Source organism: Doryrhamphus excisus, linkage group LG5 (assembly GCF_037039965.1).
Source record: "Doryrhamphus excisus strain RoL-2023G ecotype Guam linkage group LG5, RoL_Dexc_Guam_v1.1, whole genome shotgun sequence".
Taxonomy (NCBI): domain Eukaryota; kingdom Metazoa; phylum Chordata; class Actinopteri; order Syngnathiformes; family Syngnathidae; genus Doryrhamphus; species Doryrhamphus excisus.
In genome coordinates this window covers 19,861,794-19,884,445 of record NC_136361.1, presented here as the reverse complement: position 1 = coordinate 19,884,445, position 22,652 = coordinate 19,861,794, and the positions used below count along the sequence as shown (strand labels likewise).

At 40.1% G+C, this 22,652-nt stretch overlaps 3 protein-coding genes across 4 annotated transcripts; all 3 read right to left on the bottom strand.

The window, feature by feature from the left end:
• Positions 1–249: 249 nt before the first annotated feature.
• On the bottom strand, positions 250–6,802 carry sqlea (squalene epoxidase a). 2 transcript variants are annotated; one of them, XM_058053877.2, is made up of 11 exons: positions 6,402–6,802; positions 5,174–5,414; positions 3,938–4,115; positions 3,052–3,148; positions 2,849–2,962; positions 2,601–2,772; positions 2,391–2,486; positions 1,319–1,461; positions 1,030–1,126; positions 876–963; positions 250–754 (listed from the first exon to the last, which is right to left on the bottom strand). In XM_058053877.2, exons 1-11 carry the CDS (start codon positions 6,663–6,665, stop codon positions 562–564), a joined length of 1,683 nt encoding a protein of 560 aa, XP_057909860.2. In that variant the 5' UTR covers positions 6,666–6,802; the 3' UTR covers positions 250–561. The 2 variants fall into 2 exon arrangements, with proteins under 2 accessions (XP_057909860.2, XP_078647000.1); XM_078790874.1 differs by having other exon boundaries at positions 5,174–5,411.
• Positions 6,803–8,627: 1,825 nt separating this feature from the next.
• On the bottom strand, positions 8,628–17,822 carry rnf144b (ring finger protein 144B). Its single transcript, XM_058053137.2, has 8 exons — positions 17,674–17,822; positions 14,490–14,736; positions 13,203–13,307; positions 12,440–12,500; positions 11,684–11,891; positions 10,705–10,849; positions 10,534–10,623; positions 8,628–9,117 (listed from the first exon to the last, which is right to left on the bottom strand). Exons 2-8 carry the CDS (start codon positions 14,643–14,645, stop codon positions 8,965–8,967), a joined length of 918 nt encoding a protein of 305 aa, XP_057909120.2. The 5' UTR covers positions 14,646–14,736; positions 17,674–17,822; the 3' UTR covers positions 8,628–8,964.
• Positions 17,823–17,978: 156 nt separating this feature from the next.
• Positions 17,979–22,490, bottom strand: drc9 (dynein regulatory complex subunit 9). The gene is made up of 10 exons (XM_058053134.2): positions 22,376–22,490; positions 21,737–21,865; positions 21,622–21,650; positions 21,349–21,471; positions 21,015–21,099; positions 20,745–20,906; positions 19,607–19,681; positions 19,173–19,304; positions 19,015–19,104; positions 17,979–18,946 (listed from the first exon to the last, which is right to left on the bottom strand). Exons 2-10 carry the CDS (start codon positions 21,863–21,865, stop codon positions 18,830–18,832), a joined length of 942 nt encoding a protein of 313 aa, XP_057909117.1. The 5' UTR covers positions 22,376–22,490; the 3' UTR covers positions 17,979–18,829.
• Between the last annotated feature and the right edge of the window lie 162 nt (positions 22,491–22,652).

The following is a 22,652-nucleotide window of genomic DNA, read 5'->3' as shown; positions in this document are numbered from 1 at the left end:
GGCCTGCTGGTCAGAATCCAACCTATAGTAACCCGTGTTAGTTTTAAAGTGGACACACTTAATATACATCCACTTATTTTCAATTGTTCAAGATATTTAAAAAATAGGTTTGCCCTTTTTTATTGTACAAGATTGCATATTTTTGGGGGGAAACATAGTATTTGCTTTCAAGCAAGGATCAGTATCATTCTTTAGTGTTTCCAATATTTGTACAGAAGTACTGTAATGTTGATTGAAGTACACTGCAGAGTACTCAAAGGTGCTTTATTCTTCCTGAATATTCAAATTAGCACAATAATTAAGTGGTTTTAAAAAGTTTAAATATGGTAATGAGTCATTGCTGGATGTTTTGTGTCGTCCACCTCAACATTCGATGTCCAGTGAAGGATGGGTGAGCACAGACGAGGTATAACAGTTTGCCCACATGAACAAGTCATCACTAAGGCACACTCAACATGTAAAAAAAAAAAATCCTCATGCTCGCTAAGGAAAGATTAGCTAATGCCGAAGGCTGGAAGAGTGCAATCCTGGTTGCTGATCATCCATGGGAGGGCTGGCTTTTCAGTACAGGAAGTACTGCAGCTCGGAGTAGATGAGGGGAAACAAGACCATGCAAGCACGGTAGAGGATGGCTCCACTTTTTAAGACCGCTCGGTGTTTGGTGCTCCAGGATTCAGACTTGAAGTTGAAGTAGATTGCGTACAAGGCCACGGCAAAGAAGTGTCCGACGAGGGTCATTGGTTTGGGAGATAAACTGGTAAAAAAAAATATTATTATTATTATTATTATTATTATTATTATTATTATTATTATTATTATTATTCGCCAAGTGTTACAGTGAATAACGATAGTGTAAGAGTATTTATTATACATACACTGAAAGTAGTCCGATAGGCCCAGCAATGCACTCTCCTCCGAGTTTAAAGTACTGAAAGCAGGCTTTTCTCAGTTCATGCAGGGAGTCTGGTCGTCCAAACAGAAAAACAAGATGATGCCTGTGAACGCTAATAATAATGCAGGCCAACTCACCATCCGTGGCTGCAAAGAGCTCATACAGGGCCTGGGCCAGCACGTTCACCACAAAGGAATGTGATGACTTGCGCTCCCAGTGGAATTTCTTGTTAGCCTGTTAGGTGACAGGGAAGGCTGAATGGCTTTTTCCTTTACGGACTCTAAAACTGGTGTCAAAATGGTGCCATGGAGGACCAAGACACTGCAGATTTGCTCTCAAAGTAGCTTCTGGCGAGTATGTAAGTGTGAGTTGAAAGACTAATACGATCCAAAGGTCATATTAACGACCAATCAAATAGCAGCTGACCTGCAACAGGGCGCTGTCGTCGTACAGGTCTGGAATGTTCCTCAACAGGCGCCTCCAGATGATGACGTCATTGAGAGCGACGCTCATCCCTCCTCCAGTCAGTGGATGCCTCATATTGTAAGCATCGCCCAGGAGCAGAACGCCTGCAGAGCGCACACACACGGATTGGCTGATTTGGCTACAACACAACATGCATCATCACTTTATAATTAATACAGCATTGATTTCATGGGGAATATCTTATGCATGAATTATGAATATACGTGTCATTGTTGCTTTCATACTTTTTGGCGTTTGTGGCAGTTTTTCCATGGCCTATTTCAATTGAATTGAAAAAAAAAAAAAAATAAATATTTAAATGTAACTTTATCCTTTTTTTTTAATACGAATAAAAACAAGCCTTCATTATACAAAATACTAATAATTAAAAATAATTTAGTTTTTTAGGACAAAATTTAAAAAAATATAAAATATATTTTAAAAATGTAAGTGAAATATTATCCTTACGAGGGTCATGGGGGTGCTGGAGCCTATCCCAGCTGATTTCGGGCGAGAGGCGGGGTACACCCTGGACTGGTCGCCAGCCAATCACAGGGCACATAAAGACAAACAACCATTCACACTCACATTCATACCTATGGACAATTTGGAGTGGCTAATTAACCTAGCATGTTTTTGGAATGTGGGAGGAAACCGGAGTACCCGGAGAAAACCCACGCATGCACAGAGAGAACATGCATGGATTGAACCCTGGTTTCCTAGCTGTGAGGCCTGCGCGCTAACCACTCGATTACCGTGCAGCTTATTTCAGTTGAATTGAAAAAAAATAAAAAAGATTTCAATTTTTTTTATCATTATCATTAAAAAAAATTTTGTTTTTAGGACAACATTTAAAAAATAATAAAAAAAAAATTAAATATATATGAAAAATATTTTAAAAATGTAAATGAAAGAATATGTATTCATATTAAACATGTTTACTTTTCATACACAATCAGCCTTTATGGACACCGTGTACAACACTGAATATTTTCCAGTTTTTTCCCAATTTGAGTATGCCGCCTGTGAGTACCTGACTTGTTGACAGGAGAAGGCGGGAGGAAGCTGGCAGGCATGGACCTGACACGATCGTTCTGCAGGGCCTCCATGAAAGGTTCCTTTAAATGCTCTGAAAAAAAGAGCGCCCAGAGGATATACGATCCAGCCAATACTGACAGAATGTGTAAAAGTATCGATATCGATGTACTGCACCTAATGAAGTATATCCAGTGACTACATTTACCTGGAAGCTGAGGGTGTATTTTCTCTGCCAAGTACTGCGGGAGGTTACGGGGCATCTCCCCCCTGACGTCCACAAGCACCCTGGTGTGTGTGGAGGAGATCTGATAGACCAGCACGGGGCTGGGGTTGGCCAGCACCAGTTCAGCATTGTTGGCTTTGAACTGGGGGCAGTCCTGAGAAGGACGAGTGCGTCATTCTAATGCTGCTGAGTGGAAGGAAAAAAAAAGCTCAAAAATAAGCAAAAGGGACCTTCATGAGGCATCCAACGAAGTGAGAGGAAGTGCGCGCTTTCCCAGACACCAAAGTCTTCCTGAACTTGGAGAAGCAGCCGTCAGCAACCACTGTCAGAGCTGCATGCACTTCCTGAAACACATCATCACCTTCATATGAATATTCATTGAAGTATTAAGTAGTAAGTTATACTCGACTTACATATTCCTTTCTCGTCTTACCTTGATGTGGCCTGTGGCTTTATCCTTGTACTCAACCCCCGTTACACAGCCATGCTCTTCCTCCAACGCCGTCACCGTGCCTTCTAGAAATGTGACACTAGAGGGCACCAACAGGTCAGTACGCTATTAATATGGACATGGTAACAAAAGCTGCACGGCACCGCGCAGGCCTCAGGTTCAATTCCACCCTGGGCCATCTCAGTGTGGAGTTTGCATGTTCTCCCCGTGCATGCGTGGGTTTTTTACGGGTACTCCGGTTTCCTCCCACATTCCAAAAACATGCTAGGTTAATTAGCGACTCCAAATTGTCCATAGGTATGAATGTGAGTGTGAATGGTTGTTTGTCTATATGTGCCCTGTGATTGGCTGGCCACCAGTCCAGGGTGTACCCCGCCTCTCGCCCGAAGACAGCTGGGATAGGCTCCAGCACCCCCGTGACCCTTGCAAGGATAAACAATATAGAAAATGAATAGCCACAAAAGTGGGTGTGATTTCTGCTATTATTATTATTATTATTATTCCACTTTTCAGATCTATGAATACTAAAATGTTGTATTGTTGTGCTAAATGATGCCAAAGTTTCAAATAATGAGGTTTAGAGCCCTAAAAGAAGTTCAGGATGGGTCTGAATGCTCAGTTTCAGATATTTTTTTTAACACTTGTTCTCTGTGATGTCACAGGGAGCCAGACTTCCTTATATGGGCGTGTCAGGGTACACCTGTCCTCCTCTCCGCTGTGCAGCACTCTTTTGTGGAAGATTCCACTGTGTTTGTTTAGTGTAAGTAAGTGGTTGTCTGTGTAGCATTATAGAGTGTGCATACACTAGCGTCTTACTAGGTTGTAAACCTCTAAGTTTGTTCCCGTCACAAAAACAACATGAGCTCACCTGGGCTCAGCCAGGGCTGCCTTCCGCAAGCCCATAATGAATCTTCCATGATGGAAAGCACGTCCACACTGGATTTTCTCCTCCTGCTGAGGGTAAGGGATCTCCACCTCTGTGTTGGTCTCCATGTTATGGATCACATAGCCGTTGACCAGATGGGCATCGAGATTCTCCACGGCGCCTGTGGAAGAACGAACGCAACAATGTTACACTCGTTAAGAACCAATAGGGCACTGATTGTTTTGAAGCTAATTAGTGAGAAACATTGAACATAACTTCAACATATTACATAATAACAACATACAGTATGATGTACAGTCTTTTGGACGCCACAGTTTTCGTACATTTTTGCCAAAATTTTGGACTAACCAATCTGTTTTTACTCTACTACATCATTCCACAAAGTGTAACAGCAAAAAATAACAACCTGCCATGGGTCCAAAGACAGTCTGCATATTAAAAAAAAAAGTGAGAAACATTTCTGAATATTATTTCTGCATGGGGCTGCACGGTGCACAAGTGGTTTGCGCGCAGACCTCACAGCTAGAAGACCCGAGCTCAATTCCACGCTCGGCCATCTCAGTGTGGAGTTTGCATGTTCTCCCCGTGCATGCGTGGGTTTTCTCCGGGTACTCCGGTTTCCTCCCACATTCCAAAAACATGCTAGGTTAATTAGCGACTCCAAATTGTCCATAGGTATGAATGTGAGTGTGAATGGTTGTTTGTTTATATGTGCCCTGTGATTGGCCCAAAAACAGCTGGGATAGGCTCCATTCTCCCGCGACCCTCTTGAGGATAAGCGGTAGAAAATGAATGAATGAATGAATGTTTTCTGCATGTTCAAACTATAATTACACTCTATAAAATATGTTTTGTTAATATTTATACCATGACTTTAGTTTTTTTAAACATTTGAGTTTTCATCTGACATTTTGGAATAAATTAATAATGACAACGGAAGTACGATTTATACCACTCTTACATTGTATTTACAAAACTGGGCCGTTTTTTACATGTTAAGACTACCTTTTGTGCAAACAGCGCAGGTTTGATTCCTGACCAAGACCCCAACACCCAACCATTGGAGATATCCAGTCCTGGGAGTCACAGGAAGTACTTCCCAAGTTTGGCGTTTGACTTAAGTTTAAGTTACCAAGTAGTACTTAAATGTAGAAAAATGACTCCCACCAAAATAATGAATATGGCAACCACAACAAAAAGCCTCCGTGCGTCTCTCACCTTCCAGGCCCAGCTCTTTGAGCGCTCTATAGCCGCCGGGTTGCAGCAGCTCCCCGACTATCCTGTCAGGCTCCTTCAAGTCCCTCTCGATTACGGTCACCCTCCTTCCATCCCGTGCCAGCACAGCCGCCATTGCTGAGCCCAGGACTCCGGCCCCAACTATCACCACGTCTGGGTCCATGTCTGAACCAATCCCCGAGGAGGAGCCACCCGTAGCCACTTGTTTCCTTCTTTTCAGCTTCTAGCAGTAAAAGGACATGAATGAGCTATTACACAACAAAAAATGCCATGCATCTAAACTCATGTAAATCAACAAAGTATAAAGTGATATGATATGTAATATTCTACACTGGTCACTAGGTGTCAGTAATGTTACTGTAAAGTTCGGTGAGACACTCAAATGGCAGACCTGATCACAAAACAGGCACAATGAAGATCCCGAATAAAAACACGGGCCACTGCTCACACCTCAAAACGCAACTTCCTGTCTGTCTGTAACTCAGCTTCCCAGGGAACAAATTTATAGCAACACACATAAGCATGAATCCAATTTATGTCGTATGTATTTTATTTAATGAGAATGTGAGTGTGAATGGTTGTTTGTCTATATGTGCCCTATGATGATATATCCTCTCGCCCGAAGACAGCTGGGATAGGCTCCAGCACCCTCCTCAACCCTTGTGAGGATAAGCGGTAGAAAATGAATGAATGAATGTGTTTTATTTACTCTGATTATGTTTGCTATATTTGATAATGTGAGTGTAAAGGTGACTATAGGGGTGTTAGTTCATGTCTAGAGTGTTTAAGTAATACTAAAAATCATATTTAGAAAGTCGTACACAAGTTTTCTATGCTGTATATTTGAAAATATTTCATTTATAAATAAGGAATCCTATTTTGCGGAAATTCACTGATCAACATTGGGTCTGTGACCAATTAAAAGTGATAAACGAGGGTTTACTTTATGTTCCAATACGGTTTGGAGATATACAACATGTATACATGGAACTGGAATCTTATAAACTATATGTTCCAAACATGTAACAAACACACAAAAGGCTATCTCCAGTGGGGTTAACATCTATAACAATTGAAGAATGTGGCAGCCATTTTGATATATTGTGTACATTAATAACAGTACAACCATTCCAATGTTGGACACGTTGGACACTACTTGTCTTTATAACTTAAAACAAAATATATAGGTGTTTTATTTTCAAAATCTTACCTTTCCACACACTTTCTCAGCATTCCCACTCCTAGCTGATGGACTTTGAGGGGCGAGACGGTTGACGACAGGTAAGACAGACAAGAGGCTATGGGGTAAAGTTAGCACCTTCTGACCATGAAGGTTTCGGAAATAAGTCAGCAGGAGTCCCACTGACAGAAGTAAGACTATGGCTGCCAACAGCTCTTTCTGAGATAAAGCCCAAACAAATCCTGACTTTTTGTATAAATATGTAAAGCTAGCTAGTCCCAAAAAAGTCCACATTTTTTACACAAAAAGATAAACTATCAACGTGGTGAAAACAATATGAATAATTTATGATTAATTAAACAAAAGACTAGTTCATCATCACCATATTTTAAAAGAAGTTGCTAGAAGGAAACATAATTCTGTAACTCGCTTTCGAAGTTGGGGATGCTGAATATTGGATGACGATGTCAAAGACGCAGACTCTTCTGATTGGATGCTTTTACAGCCTTTTTGCGGATGCTCCAATCAGATGAGACGTGATGGTGAGCAGAGCTCATGCTTATGCGCTGATTGGACAATGCTCGGGAGGTTTGCCCACTTTACCGGCGCTGATTGGACAGCCGACCAGCAGGTTCGTAGTATGATGTGATGTCAGTGGAAAGGTGCATTTTTCACCTCTGTATCAAACCACTGGAGCATAGATTGTTTACGAAGGAAGTGGTGTGTTGCTCTGTGACTTTAAAACGCGACGTGTTCAGTCTTTTCATTTCTTTGTGTTTTAAGTTTTTATTTAAAAATCCATAGACAGATGATCTTGCACATAAATTCAAACCATTTGTGTGTGTGGGTTTGTAGTAGAATGCAAGTACTCTAAAGTTAAGAGATAAAACAGTTACAGAGTGAAACAATACGTTGTAATGCAGCTTTCAAAATAAAACGTGGATGTTTAAAAAAATATGCATTACTGTATGTGAAACTTTCTTTCTTCTTTCAGCCTTTTGAATGTTTATATTTAACATTTGTGCACTGGATAGTAATGTTTTTACATGTCTGTTATTTTCACAACAAGGAAATTCTATAATGACTACAGAAATTACACAATACAAATGCAAAGGGAACACTCAGGGACAATTTAATGCTCGCTTTGTGTTTTCTGCATGGCACCCAAGACTGTCCTAGTACTATTCCAAACAAGATAATTACACAATAAAATGAATACAGAACAATTCAGGCTCTTTGGGGTTTTGTATTTTAATTTAAACAGGCTACCACGAGGAACGATTCTTTATTTTATGCAGTGATTAAGAAAATGCTCAAATACTAATATGAAACAGGTTAATTTATTATATTGTGGGCCTTTGGGTTTGGGGTTAAACCAGTGGTTTTCAAGGGATGACCACTAGGGTACGCTAGAGAGCTAGAGACCTAACAATGTGCTAACAATGTGCACACAGATGAGACTGTAGGGTAGAACAATGGAGATGCACATTCAGTATAGTATGTTTATTTCAGTAACAATGGCACTTTTAGAACATATTTGACTCAAGAGACATCACCAGAAATTGGACTTAAGACATTCAAGAAATAAATACATATTTTAGAAAAACCTTTGAGTGTGGAAATTAAGGTGCATGGAAACAAAAAGAATATATCATATTTAATTCACAGAATACAATATATAAATGATAGAATAACATGAAAGTACCTATACAGAATCGTGAAAAATCAGCAGGCACGGTAGACTTAGGCACTTGACTAATGTCTCTCATTTGGCGCAGGATCGGGATATTGAGGGGCATGAGTGAGGAACCACCCCCATCCATTTACCGCCACCAAACTATCACACTGATTATGTCTGCAGTGGTGTGAAAAAGTGTTTGAAAAAGTGTTTTTTTGCATGTTTTTCACACAAAATGCATTTTTTTAATGAAATGTTTCACTATTAAGGGAGAAAAAGAAACCAACCAACATGGTCGTCCTGGTTAAAACATACTGTACATGAGATTCATTGTGATCTATCAGTTTGGAAAAGGTTATAAAGCCATTTCTAACGCTTTGGGACTCCAGCCATTATCCATAAATAGTCAAACCATAGAACTTTGGTGAATCTTCCCTACCTTTCTCAGGAGCACAAACAACTCATCCAAGAGGTCACAAAAGACCCCACAACAAAAGAACTAAAGAACTGCAGGCCTCACTTGCCTCAGTTAAGGTCAGTATTCACGAGTTCCAAGATGAAAACCACTGCAGAACATTAAGGCTCATCTCAACCTTGATGATCTCTAAAACCTGTGGTCTGAGTAAACAAAAGTTGAACTTTTTTAGAAGAAAAAGTGAAGCCGCATTTCAGAAAACGAACAACAAACCAACAGTAAAATACGGTGGAGGTAGTGTGACGACTAACATTTAAATTTGTTTGATGATCTGAAACATTTAAGTGTGATAAACAAGGAAAAAAACAACATATCAGGAAAGGGAGCAAACATTTTGTCACACCACTCGACATGTTGATGGCATTACTGTCAGGGACCGCGATTTGTTTTCCAGCGTACAGTTTCTTCTCGCTGAGCAGGGCTTTATAACAGTATAGCTGCTATGATGTGGTGGAGTCTGGCTGGTCCTTCTTTTTCTTTTTCTTCCCTCGACAGGGCTTGCACATGCAGCACAGAAAGCACGGGGAAGCCAGCAAGAGGAGCGGAGAGGTTACCAGCATCACGATGGTAACCCCCACCAGGATCCCCACCACCTGAGAAGTAATAAAAGATGATTACATTAACTATATTAACTATAATACAAAGTGGTCTGTCAGATCAATGCAATTGAGACAATAACATAATACTATGTTGTGCATGAATATTACATTAAATGACATAAAAATACACCTTTATCTGATTCAACTATACGATAAAGGAAAAACAATGACCTATGGGAAAGCAGTTGGTCATTGCTGACTCATGCAAACATAAACCAAACCTTAGATTATTGTCCATTGATGGACCTCCAACATTCCAAACAGTGTGCAATGTTTACATACTTTTATTAGTTTCAATAAAACCCCTGTGCATAAATGTAAAATCTAATTATGTGCCAACAGTACCGCAATAGCCAGCCGCAAACAAGGGTAGCACGGGTATTAAATAAAGTACTTCAAACTTGCCAATTATGAGCTGATTTATTGCACTACGCTAAAGCTCTGCAGACACTTGGCCATTGTTCTACGACTACAGCAGATGCAAAGATCGACAGAGTGATTGAAAAGTAACTTGGAAATTATTTTTTTATTGTCAATTCAAGACTGCCCAAACTGAATTTCTAATTAAAATGTTCCTTCCATGTCCATATCTTGTAGAAATAATAGATAATAAATAAATTATATGGATTTTAAAATAGGGTTTTGGTTTTTTTTAGGTACAACTGTCTACAAATGACAAATACAGTAGTATTTCTATTATATCGTTATTAATTTATGCCAAATGGTCCATCAAGAAAAACAAAATATACAAATACCAGGGCAATTTTTACCATAAAAAATGAATTACCATACATTTTGGCCTTTAAAATGCTACTTTCTCAATCAACGGTGTTTGGAACACCGAGTTTGGGTAGGATTGCAAGGTTTATAGTGTAAATATCCCATGTTACAACATGTTAAACATTCATTGGACAATATGTTTATTTACTCAGCTTCACTGGGAGTCAGTGAACTGTACGCTTGGCTTCTGTTTAATAATGCAAACCACATTTAAGCTTCGTGGCAAATAGCGTGACTGACAGCAAAATGAATATGCTCCTTTAATAGCCCATCATAAACCATTTGTCATGCTCCGTAAACTGACGTGAATCCAATAGCAAATATAATTTCTGAGTTGGTTGTGCAGTCAGAAAGTTCACTGTTACGTCAACTGGAGGCAAGGATTTCAGATTTGGGGTGATTATCTCAGCTTAATGTCTGATGGAGGACTATTTAGGCACATGGGTATGCAACAATAAACAAATCTACCACATGCTTTTGAGTGACGGACTAAATTGAATTGTTAAGACTAAATTAAAGTGACACTATAGATAGAAATGTACTAAAAAACAGCATAGTTTAGTTTCGTCAGTGTGTTTCATTTATTATTGTCTGCCAAAAGACAACAAGTATTTGTCTGAGCTGCTTTACCTTTGTTCGGTCCCACATAAGCATGGCCCTGGAGTGGCCAAGTTTGTTTCTGCACGGCCCCTTATCGTAATGCGTCAGGAAAATGTCACCCTATAATTACAAAATGTTAAGGAAGAAAAGGAAAACACTCTTCCGTGAGGTCCTAAAGGTGGTGTTTTTAACAAGACTCACGTCCAGGTTTTGCAGACAGTACCAACAGAATGTGTGCTTGCAGCATTTGCAAACCATCTGTGCACAGCCCTGGTTCCTCTCGATGTAGATGTCACACTTTGGACACTGTTTGATAGGCAGCTCAGAGTCGCTGTCACTGTGGCTCCTGTACATGTGATTAAATGAAAGAGAGACAAGAGATGGCAAACAACGAGGGCGAGGAGGAGTACCAAATCACAGCGGCTGACGGCGTACACTGCGGCACAGTCCTGGGTCAGTGCTCGTGTTGAACTGGGTTACTTATTTTAAGAGTCGGTTTTATGACAGGGGTATTTTAAGAGCACAATTCATGGCACGGCCCTTGTTGATTGAAACAACTACCGTCATCCATTTAGTATACCTCTAAACCATGTTCAAGGTCACAGGGAAGCTGGGGCCTATCATATGTTGTACTCATCAGCTGTCAATCAATTTGTATTTGTATTTCTTAACATGTTTTTTTTTTTACTTTTTAACATTACCCTCTCTTACAGCGTACATTTCAAATGTATCATGGCTGGTTATTTCGTGTCTTCTAGCAAAGCCAGTACCTACACCACTGTAAAACAGCTGTCATAAAATGGTAAATACATCCTAAAGCTCATTTCACACTCATCATACTGCAGTATACAGGCTCCCTCTGCACTGGCTGGGGACATTTTCTCCTTTCCTTCCCTTGGCATGCCCACAATGGAATCACACCATCACTCAACGCCTCCCCTGTGACATCAATCAGTCTGGCAGAATCGCAGCCCGGCCTGGGGTGGCACACTAATGCAGTTGTGCAACAAGGAAACATGGAGGGCAAAGTTTTTATTACTTCCCTCTACTTGCTAAGGGTGTTTGTTTCTAAATGGATGAAACCAGGTACTAACAAAGGTCGCTTTTGCAAGACATTACATTTGTATACCCCAAATACTTGAACAAACCGGTTCAGATTCTCTGCGACTGCCGGACTGACCTGCTTTCATCAGAGTGTGACATCATGGGCTGGAGTTCGGAACAGGTGTGGTCTCCTTGCCAGGGTCCCCCGCACTCGGAACAGAAGATGGTGTGACAAGTGGGACAGGGCACAGCGGCGGGCTGGCCTTTAGAGCTCAGCTGCACGTTACACTCAGCCTGGCATTCAAGCACCGGACACCAGGTTTTACCTGGGTCCAGGTTCACCCCTGCGGAGAGCACAGTGATTGTGAGCATACGGTGTGTCTAATGCAACGGTGTCTAATGCTTTATTGGCGATAACATTAGGTACAACTGCAAGGTCTACAATGCATCATTTACTGTATACTCTATTACTGGGGCACTGTTTTTGGACAGGCTGCACGAGTGGTTAGCGTGCAAGCCACATAGCTAGGAGTTTGATTCCAATCTCGGCCATCTCTGTGTGGAGTTTGCATGTTCTCCCCGTGCATGCTTGGGTTTTCTCCAGGTACTCCGGTTTCCTCCCACATTCCAAAAACATGCTAGGTTAATTGCCGACTCCATATCATCCATAGGTATGAATTTGAGTGTTAATGGTTGTTTGTCTATATGTGCCCTGTGATTGGCTGGCAACCAATCCAGGGTGAGGATAAGCAGTAGAAAATGAAGGAATGTTTTTGGTCATCTATGATATAGACATCTTTTAAGTACCGGTTCGGGTACCGTTAAGAAAGTACAGATTTGGCACTGGTATCAAATAATATACAAATGTTATCCAACCTTAAAAAAAACCCACCTCTCTCATACTTTAAACGCTGATACAACTTTGCACAATCAGCAGAGGCCAAGTCGTCTATCTGGAAACACAGAATAAACTTTATTAACGATATTTGAGCCACTTGGTGCTGAGGACCACTGAGGACACTATTAAAGACGTTCTTGCTTTGGAGGTGGGGAGAGGTTTGCATTTGATCAGAAAGGTTAATAAGCATTAACTGTCACCACGGCGTTGGCGCTCCACCATCATATAATGTCCTCAATGTCCTTAATCACTGTCATATCCATTTTGGGAAGTTGGGAGCGAGACAATGTTTTGCAAAGTCGTGTTTCTTTAACTCGTTCAATCCCAGCCACTAACAGCACAACACATGCTCTGTTCTATTGTGGAGTTGTATCATCACTGCTTTGTGCATCTTGAGTAAAAAAAAGTAAAAGACGTATAAATCTTTGGGAGCGTATGGTCGGGTTAAAAAAAAGTATAAATACGTCTTGAGTCTCGAAATCAAGTCCCAAGTCATAGGCTGGAAAATTTCAAGTTTGTTTGCCTAATAAAATGCAATTTTAAATGTATATTTTTTTTGCAATTTTAAATGAGTTTCTTTAGCTTCTAACTTTTATCTTTATGGGTAAAACATGTTTTACAGGTATCAACCTGTTTTGGCTGAAACAGGATCTTACAGTTTGCTCACTGCCTCTTGGTTTAGTCATAGCCTCATAAAAGCCTCAGTATTTACTTTATACGGTGATAAAATGTCACAGTTTTTATTGCTGAGGCTTACCTCCGTGTCCAGTAATACGCCAATGTTTTTGCAATCCATATCTGGACAGGTGATGGGTGCTCCTCCACCCTCCTTGATAGCCAACTCAACATACTGCTGCAGACACTGGAGGGATAGATACGTCACAGTAGCATTCATTTAGCATTTCATTTTGTTTGGTCGTACTACAGTAAATCATCTTTACAGCTCGCTATGGTTGGGGCAGGATATCAACATCTCACCTGTCTGTTTGTATTTAACAGAGACACTTTAATTATACACCTTTGTACCTCTTTGCAGTGATAGCAGACCCTGTTGATAACGTATCGTAAACAGCCTGAGTGGCTATGAGACTGAGAGTGCTAGTGGCACGGACTAAATACATTACATAAATATATACATACATTCACCAGACTAAATACAAAATGGTAAATGGTCTTTCACTTGTACAGGGCTTTTCTACCCTCCAAGGCACTCAAAGCGCTTTGATACAGTTAGCATATTTATCTACTGATGACGCAGCATCAGGAGCAACTGGGAGTTCAGTATCTTGCCCAAGGATATTTCGACGTGATCACGAGAGGACGGAGGATCACTTTATCACCTAAGCCAAAAATATGTATCTGCATATATACAGTGCATCCGGAAAGTATTCACAGCGCTTCACTTTTTCTACATTTTGTCATGTTACAGCCTCATTCTAAACTGAATTAAATTAATCTCTTACCTCAAAATTCTACACAAAATACTCCATTATGACAATGTGAAAAAAGGTTTTTTTGACATGTTTTGAATTTATTAAAAATAGAAAACACTGTATTTTAAAAATAAAATAAATAAGTAATTATATACTTATTTTTTTCCATATTAGTATTTGATTATTTCATTTGTTTTTATTATATACAGCGTCCGCCCTGGTTAGTATGTATTTTGGTTCATGGCGCACGTCTTGTTACATTACTAATACACTGTACTGAGTTTTTATCACAAGCGTCCTTGTTAGCATCATTAGCTTGCCTACAAGATGGCAAAACAAAAATGTTTAAATGCTATAGATGCTTAATCTGTATAAATGACAAATCAAAGAGATAAATTAATATTTAAGCTTACTTCAAACAGTGTTTATCTCCTTTGTCAAATGCAGGCATTGCAACTTTCTTTGGCTCCATTTTGGTTAACAGGAATTCAAGGAATAACTCATGGCAAAATAGGAAGGTGGTGTCCATGTTGATTTTGCTGTCATAGTTCCATTGTAGGCTATTTATATTACTATATATGATATTTACATATACATTCAGTGCCACTTACAGCTGTACAGAAGATGCACTTGCAGTTCTGCAGTGTTCTGGCTAGAGTAGGTCCATGCTTGCAGAGGCACAGCTTGCAGAAGACATCAGGACCATGCCGGCAATCCGGGCTGGCACAGGGCCCTGGTTCTGAAGCTTTAGAAGTTGTGCTGGTCATGCTGGAGTGACGTCAGCGGGGAAAGATGACAGAATCAGGTTGCTTCTAGTTCCTCTTGTGGGAACAGAAGGGAATTGTACCCTGCATGTTGCTGTAAGGTTTACACAAACACATTTATGTTTACAACAGAAACTTCAGATAACCCTGCACCGTAAACATAACCTTCCTTGGGGAGGAGTGGAAAATGTACAAATAGTAGCAGTCCCTATCCTCTGGATCCAGATAAAAAAAAAGCTTCTTTTTAGCTATTTAGATCATATAAACACATTCCAAAGTTATTTCCAAGCGGAACACTACTCTGAAGCATATCCAAGTTTCGTTTGCTCAGTATCGTCCCATGCTTGCTGAAATGTGTCATCACTTTTGCGATACACTGTAACAAACATTTTGGATACAACTCAGCCTTGGTGGAGAAGTGAAATAGTTACATGATTGTTACATGAGGTCATTGAAATCGAGTGGGGGTCAAAACTTTTTCCACTGTAGGAAGCATACTCTTGATATTGTTATAAATACTGTAAAGTCTCGTTATATCGATATCGGTTATAACGAATTACTACTTATTACGATACTATTTTCATTTCCCGGCAAATTTCTAGTCTTTTATGATATAATTAGTTCCATTAGTACGATACCCGGTTATTATGATAATCCGGTTACTACGATGCCCTTTTCATCTCCCGCCAGCCAATTTGGTCTGCTTATATCGATACAAAAGCAGCTTAAATCAATCTTTGCTTAAGGATTTCAATACCAAAAAAGAACATGGCGAACGGCTGCTTCCAGTCAACTTTATTTTTCACACTTCCACCACCAGAGCGCAGCACACACACCGATTCCCGCACTTCCTGGTTCACAGGTCATGCTCAACCTGCCCCACATAGCTGGCCAAACACATGCCTGCAACAAAAGAACCAACTGACATAGCATACACACCTATTCCAACGAAGACACAAGCGTACAAATACATGTATTTAATTGTGTTGTATTCAGATATCTTTTTATCGCTTGCAATAATCACTGTTTTTCATATGTACATGCTGGCGTTCGTGGTTTCTTCTTTTGTATAGAATCTATACACACGAGAGAAACCACGAACACAGTTGGTTCTTCTGTTGCACGCATGTGTTTGGCCAGCTATGTGGGGCGGGTTGAGCATGACCTGTGAACCAGGAAGTGCGGGAATCGGTGTGTGTGCTGTGCTCTGGTGGTGGAAGTGTGAAAAATAAAGTTGACTGAAAGCAGCCGTTCGCCGTGTTCTTTTTTGGTATTGAAATCCTTAAGCAAAGATTGATTTAAGCTGCTCGACATTGTGCATTATTGCCCACTTTTAATGCAGTTCGGCGCAGGATCGGATATATGGATAGTCCGGTTATATCGGTATTTTTTCCGACTCCCGAGAATATCGATATAACGAGACTTTACTGTATGTAAACAGTAAGGCTGCACCATTATTCTTAATCACCTCAAAAATGGGTTTGTGCAAGCTTGTGTTTCCGGGAGGCTTGCAGCCCGCCATTGCTGCTGAGGTTGGACACAGTAGGACAGACATTTTAAACTTCTTAAAATATCCTTAGAGTGAACAAAAAAGTCAAGCCAAAGACCCAAAAAAGTCACCAGCCCTGAGTTGGACCACTTGATCTTTGGCCCACTGGTGGTTACTGCATGGTTACTGGATACAGAGAATGGTTTTAAAATCAACACACAGCACAGTTAAGGGGGCACCATCAAGACTTGTGATGCGTTTTCCTGCAATGTAAGAATGGTGCTTCAGATTGTGCATGGGCGTCAAACAGTAGTTGACTATGTGGATATGTTCCAGGGGGGAATTCCTCATAACTGAGGGGGCTCACTGCCTGCCTGACAAAGAGGAATAACCTCTCTCTTATGTACCATGCCGCGTGTTCCCCTGGTGATGGCAAGGGAAGTTACAATTTAAAGATTGTTTGCTATAAATTGCTTCTTCAAAAACGTCTTCTGTGGTCTAAACATAGACCAAGGTTGATTTAAGCATTACTACAATTGTAAATGTCTCATTTGATGATAAAAATCCCAGTCAAAAGTACACTGCATTGTTCCCCCGCTTTGTGTGGACACAGTATGGTGTTACCTTGGAAACTGAGGATTTAAATACTCAATCTACAGAAAAATTACCCGCACAGCGCTCTTGTTTGACCAGGCTGTTTAAATTGGCTGCCATCTGTAGCACAACACAGTCAGTAGTGGCCCACATTTGAAGTGAGTAGTCTTTTATTATCTGGTATTGATCAGTGGTGGCATAGATACAGATCATTGATAGTGTAGTTGGTGGAGAAAAGCATGATGGCGGTTCATGCAACTGCATTTATTGTGTGGAAAATAGCGACTAACCAAGTGACATCATAACCTGCGTTGTTGGGTGTTTGAAATGTTTTGTCTTGGTGATTTTTACTGCATTTATTTGTGACATTTGAACCATAAAAGATAAGATTTGGTGCTACCTGTTCATCCTGGCTCGCAAACACATTCTAATGGTATTCACTCACCTCCATGACAATTGGTGTACCACTGAGGGTACGTGTACCCCACTTTGGTAACCAAGAACATACATTAAATAGCATTCTGTACACCTCTGAAGTTAGTTTTTGGAAGTCTCTATAGCTTGAGTTTCGCGAAACGACATATTATGCAAATTAGACAATGGCGTCGTCTTCTTGGTGGTAGTGGAGTCTATAATTTTGGCTAGGTAAACACCAGAATAGCATAAAAAGTGACCTAAAAAGTCGGAATGTGTATATCATTTAAAAGGCAACTCCCACTCACTCCCTTTCTGGTCTCCATGGTTGGGAAAAAATGACAATATCAGGTTTCCAGACTCGTTAAAATTGTGATACAGCTACAGTATAGTCACTGCTAATTTACCGTATTACACTAATATGCTCCATTAAATGAAAACGTGAAGCATTATCTTTCAAGGTTGCATATTTACATCTATAATGACTGAGTGACGCATTTATGAACAGCTTCCGTGTAGAGTGATGACGCTTACCTTGCCTGTGGAGAACTCGGGTGGAGAACCTGCTTGAGTCCTGAGCCGCACTGTGACACATGTGGTGGATAGCAACCGACACAGCCAACGCCTACACCGACACTACTCATACAACTGTGGGAGTGTGGAGTGTGTGCAGTCCACTGCTTCCATTCAGGAAGCTACTGTTCGCGACTCCTCCTGCTGGTCATACTGTACGTAGGTTGCATTTAAAGACAGTAGGGAAAAAACAAGCTCGTCTCATACAGTACATCAATCCATCATATCAGATCAAAAACCTTATTTATTTTTATTTTAGGGTTCAATTTGGGGGGTTTCTACAACGATGCTAAGTACTAGATGATACATGTACATTCAAGATTAATAATCATTAATCAATAATCATAAATGTGTGCTTGTACTAGACTGGTGATAACATTCTAATGTAAGATGAATAGCCACTTACACTGAGGTGAAGTACTGTGTCTCCATATTTTTGTGCAACCTCCGAGACATAGTTTTCTTCATTTGGGGGGTCAAATTCTATGACTTCTGGGGGGGGGTCACTGTCTTCACCAAGGAAAGACAATTAACAAAATTAAAAAAAACAATATAAAGTAAATTACTTTGGTTACAGGGCTGCACGACGGGCAAGTGATTAGCACAGAGAGGCCTCACAGCGAAGGATACCCATGTTCAATTCCACCCTCGGCCATCTCTGTGTGGAGTTTGCATGTTCTCCCCATGCATGCAGGGTTTTTTTCTAGGTCTCCCACATTCCAAAAACATGCTTAAGGTTAATTGGCGACTCCAAATTGTATTAATTTGATTTATGAATGTGAGTGTGAATGGTTGTTTGTCTATATGTGCTGGCGACCAGTCCAGGGTGTACCCCGCCTCTCGCCCCAAGACAGCTGGGATAGGCTCCAGCACCCCCTGCAACCCTTGTGCGGATAAGCAGTAGAAAATGAATGAATGAATGCTTTGGTTACATTACTGTTACATTAGGTCCAGAGGTATTTCTATGGCGAGGGTTCGATTATTCGATTATACATACCAAAATAGATTTGAAATAGAATAAGTTTAGACTTTGAGCTTTAAGAGATTTAGTATGAAATATGTAATTCTCCCCGAGCCAGAAACATTTAATAAATCCATACACATGGCTCGTTAAGACTCATTTCTTCTTCTTCTTCTTTCCTTCCTTCTTCTTCTTCTTCCCTTTCTTTTCTTCAACTTTCCTATAGATGCCAAAGCCTTTGCGGACCATGCAACCTCTCCACCAAGACTGCAACTGTGAGAGTCCAACGTCACGGGTGATCAATCCATCAATCCCCCAACTATCCACGGGAACGCCCTTACCTTGATAGAAGCTGCAATCTCACGCTCCCGCTGGCGAATTCTCTCCTGCTCCTCCCAGTCTTCTTTTACCACCTCTTCCATCTCGCTGTACTGAATACATATTCAGGCTTTATTAATATTCCTGCTGACATTACAGTGACGGCTGTCGAACCGCTCACCTTCTTCTGCATGGCAGTGAGTTTCTCCAAGTTTGTTGCTCTTCTGTAACGCATGCTGGTGAGGTTGTGCTCCTTCTCCTGCATGTTCTGCTCCGTGCACTCCTGCCAGTGTCGCAGCTGCTCCTGCAACTCCTGCTCAACAAGGACGGACACGATGTGCTCGGGTTGCCAAGTCAAGAAAACTTGCATTGCAAATTCTAGAAATTGTAATTCCCTCGGTAATTGTGTGTAAGTACTAGATTTGATCTTTTGACTCAAGTTCCAAAGAAGGAAGTGCAATGAAAATACAGAATGAAGCACTCCTTGAAATACGGTAGGAGCAGAGGCCTGGCTTTTTTTCATGTCAGTTTGTTTTTATTTATGCTCCTAATAATCCGCTACTTAAGATTAACTTAACTTTGTAGCAAATAAATAAAAACAAAAACATTACTAACCTGATGTTGTTTTTTCAGGAATATATTTGACTCCCCATGAATTCTCTCCTGCAGCTTCAACTGATCATTCAGCACCTAAGAGACAGAGTAAATTCTATGTATTAGTACTTTGGAGTCAAATGTGCAGACATCATGTTCCAGTACAAAACTGCAAATAGAGTCGCTGTTGCCCAGTCGAAATACCATTCGTTCATTTATCCATGTTCTACTGCTTATCTTTTTTCAGTGTGATGAGTGAGTTGGAGCCTATGCCAGCTGACATTTGGGAAAGATGGAGAGTACAGCCTGGAGTTCATCACAGGACAGTGAAGTATAGACCAGGCCTTTTTCCACAGAGGGCCACAAACTGAAAAATGAAAGGATGCAAGGGCATTTTGTATTTGGTAGAAAAAAACTGCATCTCAGCATGATTTGATTTGAAATGTATTATTACGGTCGTATGAACTTCGGTCAATGCTCTTTTTTTCCTATTTTTGCTTTTTAAAAAAATATTAATAAATGTTGTTGTAATATCAAGATTTTTCTATATTATTCTTGATTAATTGCAGTTGTTTTCAATTTTCTTTAAAATTTTCTTCTTGTAGTCATGACTTTATTCCCATAATATTTCACTTTTTCTGCTACCTAAAATTCATTTTAATTCAAATTCAAATTCAAATTTTTTTGTTTTTCAAAATATTATGACTTTTAAAAAGTCTTTATTTCATAGTACAACATTGTGCTACAAAAATGTTATTTTTAGATTTGCTTGAACTATTTTTAGATTAGCTTTTTGAGTGACTTTTTCCCATTACAGTACAACTTTTTTCATGTAAAATGATGATTTCTTTTGCTGTTTTTTTAAAGTTTTTTTCTCATACTATATTTTTAGAATTTAGCGCGGGCCAACAAAACAGCAGCTATGGACCAGAATTTATATTTTATATTTAATATTCTATATTTAATTTATAGTTTCCACTTAGCTTAACATGTTTTTATGTTGGGAGAAAATCAGTAACTGAAAAGCCACAAGAAGTACATGCAAACTCCACACAGAGATGCTGGAGCCAGACCGTGAGATGTGGAAGTCAGGGGAATAATAATAATAATAATAGCGGGAATAATCAAAGGTGTGTTACACATGGCTTGTTGCTCTCACCACTACTTGGTCTTCAAGTCGCTTCTCAGCTTCCCTCATCTCATTTTGAGTTCTCTGGAGCTGCTGCTCAATGTTTCTCTCCTCAAGACACTTCCTTTCAGCATTTGACTCATTTAGTTGATGCAGCCGCTCTTTAATATCCTCGTATAATGTTTGCAGTTCCTGATAGGAGGGTGAAAGGTTGATGTTCATGATGCGTTCAGTGGCTTCATCAAGCAAATTGTAGACATGAGCATGGATGGAGGTGATGTTTAGATTTGGGCATCTCACCTTCAGCTGATTTGCTTTCTCTTGGAGCTCCGCTTGTTGCTTTGGTAGCAGCCGCCTCCTCTTCTCCATCTCCTTCTTTGCTTCTCTGGGAGCAACACACTCACATGACTACCTAACACAACATCATTTTGCATGATGAAACACATTTATAAATATACTGCAGACAAAAACAAAAATATCAAATAATATAGAAAATCTGTATGAATTCTTATATCTACAATTGTGTAGCTTTTTGGTAAGGATGTTGGTACATGTAGTGATTATTTAGAGTGTAAGGAATAAGCTCCAGCAATGAACTAAATGAATGTTTCCACTTGATGGTGTGTTGATGAACCTTTTGCTGCTCTCAGCATTCTTTTCCTGGTCCTGTCCATGAACCACCTGCAGCAGACAAGCAAAGCTCTGTTTCTCTTCCAGCTCACCTTGTAACTTGGACACCTGCTGTGAGATATAGTGACTACACAAACAAAACAAAGATTAAGATTAGGCTTCACAAGATGACTTAAAGTGAAAGACTGAACTGAAGTCCCATGCACGGCCCCTGTCTCTGACATCAGTCCATGCACGGCTCAAAATGCATACAGTTGCACTAACAATCTGCACTCACCAGTCTCGTTTCACCTTTTTTACCCTGGCCTGGAAGACACACAAAGAAAACTGAAGTATTACCACCATCATGACACTTTCATCCTCACATTAATTGTGGACTATGAAGTGCTCACCCGTCGTTGTTCAGTACTGCACTCTCTGTGGATATGGATCGTCAGAGCATGTTCCAGTATGTCCAACTGGTCTGAGCACTCCTCCAGTACAGCTGCCAGTCTGAGACTCTGAATCTGGGATAAATTCATCTGTGGACAGGTTTATGTAGTGATAAGGAACCAGGCTGCCTGCAATACTAACTCTGGACACTGGAGGGCATCTAAATACCTAGTCACTAAAACAACAGCACCATTATAGCATTGATTAAGACAGAAAAGAATAATATAAATTTTTGGTATTTGGTAAATTAAATGAGTAAGCAAACGACACCCTACCTACACACCTTACTAAGAGACAGTTGACCACGTGATTTCGTTCAGCCAATCAGTCAATACTAATGGTTGTCAATACATTTAAAAGCTAATACGTTCTTAAATTCAAGTTATTCCACCTAACTTCCCATTAATTAAATATAAGAAATGATACACAGAAACTACAAAGAACACCTTTTAAACAATGACGTCAATTCGTCGTAAAGAGACACGCGACGAAATACGTCATCAGTCGTCTCGAGAGATAGCAAATCTTTCCGTTACAAATAACCGGTAGTGCTATGCTATGAATTACAATATGAACGCTTAAAAGAAATGAATACGTACGTTCTTAACACAACATCACAGTCAAAGCAACGTGTGCCAATCTGAAGGGTCGCAAATAAACATTCACAGTCGAACAAGAGGTGGCTGTTGACTAGTTGCTATGGTAATGCCACTAAGGTCAGGTGGTACAAAATCTGACCAATCAAAACACCGAGCCTGCTAACCTTTGCTGTCAAAGTAAAAATAAGTCCAAATATATCCATAGACTCAAGCAGGCCTGGAGGCACACAGATGTGTCATGGGAGCAAAAGTATACCAAATATATTTAGAACTAAAA

Coding starts and splice junctions, on each gene's coding strand:
- sqlea (XM_058053877.2), bottom strand. CDS start 6,665: ATGTGGACTTTTTTGGGACTAGCTAGCTTTACATATTTATACAAAAAG. Junction 2,963..3,051: donor AAGCCACAGGCCACATCAAG/GTAAGACGAGAA, acceptor GATGTGTTTCAG/GAAGTGCATGCAGCTCTGAC. Junction 2,773..2,848: donor TCGTTGGATGCCTCATGAAG/GTCCCTTTTGCT, acceptor CGTCCTTCTCAG/GACTGCCCCCAGTTCAAAGC.
- rnf144b (XM_058053137.2), bottom strand. CDS start 14,645: ATGACCAGCACAACTTCTAAAGCTTCAGAACCAGGGCCCTGTGCCAGC. Junction 13,308..14,489: donor AGTGCATCTTCTGTACAGCT/GTAAGTGGCACT, acceptor CTATCCCTCCAG/TGTCTGCAGCAGTATGTTGA. Junction 11,892..12,439: donor GCGTTTAAAGTATGAGAGAG/GTGGGTTTTTTT, acceptor TGCTCTCCGCAG/GGGTGAACCTGGACCCAGGT.
- drc9 (XM_058053134.2), bottom strand. CDS start 21,865: ATGAATTTATCCCAGATTCAGAGTCTCAGACTGGCAGCTGTACTGGAG. Junction 21,100..21,348: donor AATGCTGAGAGCAGCAAAAG/GTTCATCAACAC, acceptor TGTTGCTCCCAG/AGAAGCAAAGAAGGAGATGG. Junction 20,907..21,014: donor AGAAAGCAAATCAGCTGAAG/GTGAGATGCCCA, acceptor CCCTCCTATCAG/GAACTGCAAACATTATACGA.